The sequence below is a fragment of the Octopus bimaculoides genome, chromosome 2 (genome assembly GCF_001194135.2).
Source record: "Octopus bimaculoides isolate UCB-OBI-ISO-001 chromosome 2, ASM119413v2, whole genome shotgun sequence".
Lineage (NCBI taxonomy): Eukaryota > Metazoa > Mollusca > Cephalopoda > Octopoda > Octopodidae > Octopus > Octopus bimaculoides.
The window spans coordinates 14,535,470-14,539,831 of NC_068982.1; the positions used below are offsets into that span (position 1 = coordinate 14,535,470).

The 4,362-nt window shown below is 35.9% G+C and overlaps 1 protein-coding gene across 3 annotated transcripts in view; it reads left to right on the forward strand.

Moving 5' to 3' along the window:
- Positions 1-4,362, forward strand: part of LOC106876002 (ectonucleoside triphosphate diphosphohydrolase 1) — a 38,910-nt gene that overhangs the window by 16,386 nt on the left and 18,162 nt on the right. For 2 of the 3 annotated variants that reach the window (XM_014924352.2, XM_014924355.2), the window contains exon 2: positions 3,946-4,076. In XM_014924352.2, the coding sequence (XP_014779838.1) occupies positions 3,948-4,076 (129 nt within the window). In that variant the 5' untranslated portion in view covers positions 3,946-3,947. Of the gene's footprint in view, positions 1-1,514; positions 1,652-3,945; positions 4,077-4,362 lie in introns of those variants that run through there. The other variant, XM_014924354.2, reaches the window with a different exon arrangement.

Genomic DNA, 4,362 nt, shown 5'->3' on the forward strand with positions numbered 1-4,362 from the left:
GTTTCTAGCCAGAGTTCAGTATCTAATACAGGTAATCTATGGTTAGGGTGTTTAGTAGGGTAGTCTATCGTAACTTTAATACTCTGGTGGATGGAGTTAGCTATTTGCTGGATGCTCTCCATAGTCTTAGTTTCTATTTCTATTTCAGGGGTACTCTCTTGTGGGGGTGTCTTTACCACTAAGTTGATATCATCGAAATAAGATTAAGATTAATGTAATATAAAGCTGAAGCAAATTAACACCAAATATACAGTGCGTGTGTTTTTATTGGCTAAATTGGCAATATGACCATCCCCAAGTACAACAACATCTGTTTCAACACACGATTTCACATCAAAAATCTTGCAAAACAAATATGTATTTATATATATATATATATATACCATTATCATCATAATTTAACGTGTTTTCTATGCTGGCATGTGTCGGATGGCTTGACAGGAACTGGCAAGGCCAGGGGCCACACCAGGTCCCATAGTCTGTTTTGGCGTGGCTTCTACTGTTGGATGCCCTTTCTTTTTTTTATATTTTTTAAGTTAGGTATTTATTCTATCTCTTTTGCCGAATGACTAAGTTACAGGTAGGTGGGATGAAATCAAACACACACACATACACACACAAACACACCCATAAATATGCATATACAACTTCCACAGAGTTTCCATCAACCGAATTCACTCACAAGGCTTTGGTCCAATGGACATACTTGCCCAAGGTGTCATGTTGGGGAACTGAACCTGGAAGTAAGAGGTTACAAAATAGACTCCATACCCGCACAAGTACACTTGCAGTTATCTATATCTTTTATATTTACACGTTTCAGTCATTAGAGTATGACCATGCTGGAGTACCACATCGCTCGACAACCGATGGTGGTGTTTACGTCCCCGTAACTTAGCGGTTCGGCAAAAAGAGAATAAGTACTAGGCTTACAAAGAATAAGTCCTGGGGTCGATTTGCTCAACTAAAGGCGGTGCTCCAGCATGGCCATGGTCAAATGACTGAAACAAGTAAAAGAATAAAAGAATTTATGTGTGTGTGTCTGTGTGTGGCCTGTGCTAGGGACATGTAAAAGGCTTCCTATACACTTTTGGAGTGGTTGGCATTAGGAAGGGCATTCAACTATAGAAACCAAGCGCCAAATCAGACTGGAACCTGGTGTAGCTTTCTGGCTTACAAGTCCTGGTCATCGTCATCATCATCGTTTAACGTCTGCTTTCCATGCTAGCATGGGTTGGACGATTTGACTGAGGACTGGTGAACCGGATGGCTGCCCCAGACTCCAATCAAAGTGTTTAAAATATGCCAGCAAGGAAAACGGATGCTAAATAATGATCGTGATGATATATATATACATATATATATATATATATATATATATATATATATATATATATATATATATACATATATCTATGTGTGTGTCTGTGTGTGCGTAATAGATTAGAGAATAACAGGAAGCGGGTTGTTTGTATTTTTTTTTTAATTTCAAAACAAACAAAATACTAAAAACTGGCCTCCTATTATTGTATCATATTCTATGAGCATTTCATTCTACTTAACTGCACCAAACAGTGTGCAGCTTCCTCAACCAGATCACATGCCAGAGGGACTTTAATGTGAACACTTTGCAGAGCTACGACGTCATACGGTAAATTATTGTGCACCTAGCACATCAGCTTCCACTTGTATGTGTGTGTGTGTGTGTGTATGTATGTGTATATATATAAATATATTTATACACACATATATATACATATATACTCTTTTACTCTTTTACTTGTGTCAGTCATTTGATTGTGGCCATGCTGGAGCACCACTTTTAGTTGAGCAAATCGACCCCAGGACTTATTCTTTGTAAGACTAGTACTTATTCTATTGGTCTCTTTTGCCGAACCGCTAAGTTACGGGGACTTAAACACACCAGCATCGGTTGACAAGCGATGTTGAGGGACAAACACAGACACACAAACATACACAAGCACACACATATATATATATATATATATTTTTTTTTTTATATATATACGTCAGGCTTCTTTCAGTTTCCGTCTACCAAATCCACTCACAAGGCTTTGGTTGGCCCGAGGCTATAGTAGAAGACACTTGCCCAAGATGCCATGCAGTGGGACTGAACCCGGGGCCATGTGGTTCGTAAGCAAGCTACTTACCACACAGCTGTAGAAACTCTGCCAAATTAGATTGGGGCCTGGTGTTGCCATCCGGTTTCACCAGTCCTCAGTCAAATCGTCCAACCCATGCTAGCATGGAAAGCGGACGTTAAACGATGATGATGATGAGATATATAAATATATATATATATATATATATATATATATATATACACACAAGGTAATTCAAAAGTCACCATACATAACAATTTATTTTTTTATAAGAGAGTTTTTTTTATTTAACTATTTCTTATAAAAATAAATTTTTCTTATGTATAGTGACTTTTGAATCACCCTGTGTATATATATATATATATATATACACACTCACATACATATATATATATCAAAATATTCCATTTCTTTATTCTTGATCCACTTAATTCTCCTTCCCTCTCCTCTTTGTTTCCTTTTCTTTTCCTTCTTTTTATTATACGCATATGTGTATGTGTGTATATGTATATATGTATGAATATATGTGAATGAATACATGTGTATGTGTGTGTCTGGGTTTCTCTGTGTGTATGTATGTGCAAGATCTCATGTTCTTGTGTCTGTGTTGGTGTATGTGTGTATATGTATATGTGGGTGTATGCATCTCTATGTGCTTATGTATGGATATATATATATGTGTGTGTGTGCTTGTATGTATGTGTAGGTGTTAGTATTTGTATATGTGCATGCGTGTAATTAAGCACTCCCTATTTAAGTAGGGAATAAACGCTAAATTACCAGAAAAGCCATTTCTTTTCCGGTTTTTTCTTTTTGTGGAAATATATATATCTATTCATATATATATTCTTTTTATTTTTTACTTGTTTCGGTCATTTTGACTGTGGCCATGCTGGAGCACCGCCTTTAGTCGAACAAATTATTCTTTGTAAGCCTAGTACTTATTCTATCGGTCTCTTTTGCCGAACCGCTAAGTTACGAAGACATAAACGCACCAGCATCAGTTGTCAAGTGATGTTGGTGGGGACAAACACAGACACACAAACATATACACACACATACATACACACATATATATATACAGTTTCTATCTACCAAATCCACTCACAAGGCTTTGGTTGGCTCGAGGCTATAGTAGAAGACGCTTGCCCAAGATGCCACGCAGTGGGACTGAACCCAGGACCATGTTGTTGGTAAGCAAGCTACTTACCACACAGCCATACTAAATAATCAAAGAGTGTTACTCTTTCCCCGAAATAACACAGAACAGTTCAATTTATTGAGCAAATATCAAAGTTCATGGAGGGAGGGAAGACATTCAAATTGGAAATAGAATCAAATATATACATATATATTTTTTATTATAAACCCAATGTTGGTGATCACAATACATATATTGTGATCAGATAAAATATATTAATTACAGGAAATTACATCAGATAAAATATATTAAATTAAAATCATGAGTTGATGAGATGTTTAAAAGATTTACATTCGTCCTCGTATGAAGTAAAATTAAATAGTGTAAGGTGAAACTTCAAACAGCCATAATGCACTGATACCTGAACATCCTTGTTACTTATTTGCTTTATATATGTACACACACACACACACACACATATATATATATACATGCACACACACACATGCATGCACACATATATATTGATATACAGGAGGCTTCTATACAATTTCACTTGCAAGTTGCTTAGCAGGGGAACAACACCAAAAATTTATGTGATTACAAAATGATATCTGCATACAAACTGCCCTGCCACTCTACACATCCTGACAAGTCTGCTTTCTCTATGTATACTTTTAGATATGGGTTGCTGTGGGTCAAATGGACACTGCAAACGATGGTGGTATTTTGTAATTGTCAGTTTTATTATTGGAGCAGTTGGTCTCATAACTGTCAGTATAATTTGGCAAGAAGGAAAATCACATATTAAAGTAAGTATTAATTAATTAATTATCTTTAATCTGTCATTTGTTTCAGTCATTGGACATCATTTCGAAGAATTTTTAGTCAAATGAATTCACTCCCAGTACTTTTTGTTTTTAAGCCTGATGCCTATTTCATCAGTCAGTTTTGCTGAACCATTAAGTTACAGGGAATGTAAACACACAAACACCTATGGTCAAGTGGCAGGCAGGAAAAACACAGACACAAAGACACTCACACATTGATATATATATATGTGTGTGTGTGTGTATATATATATATATATATATATAT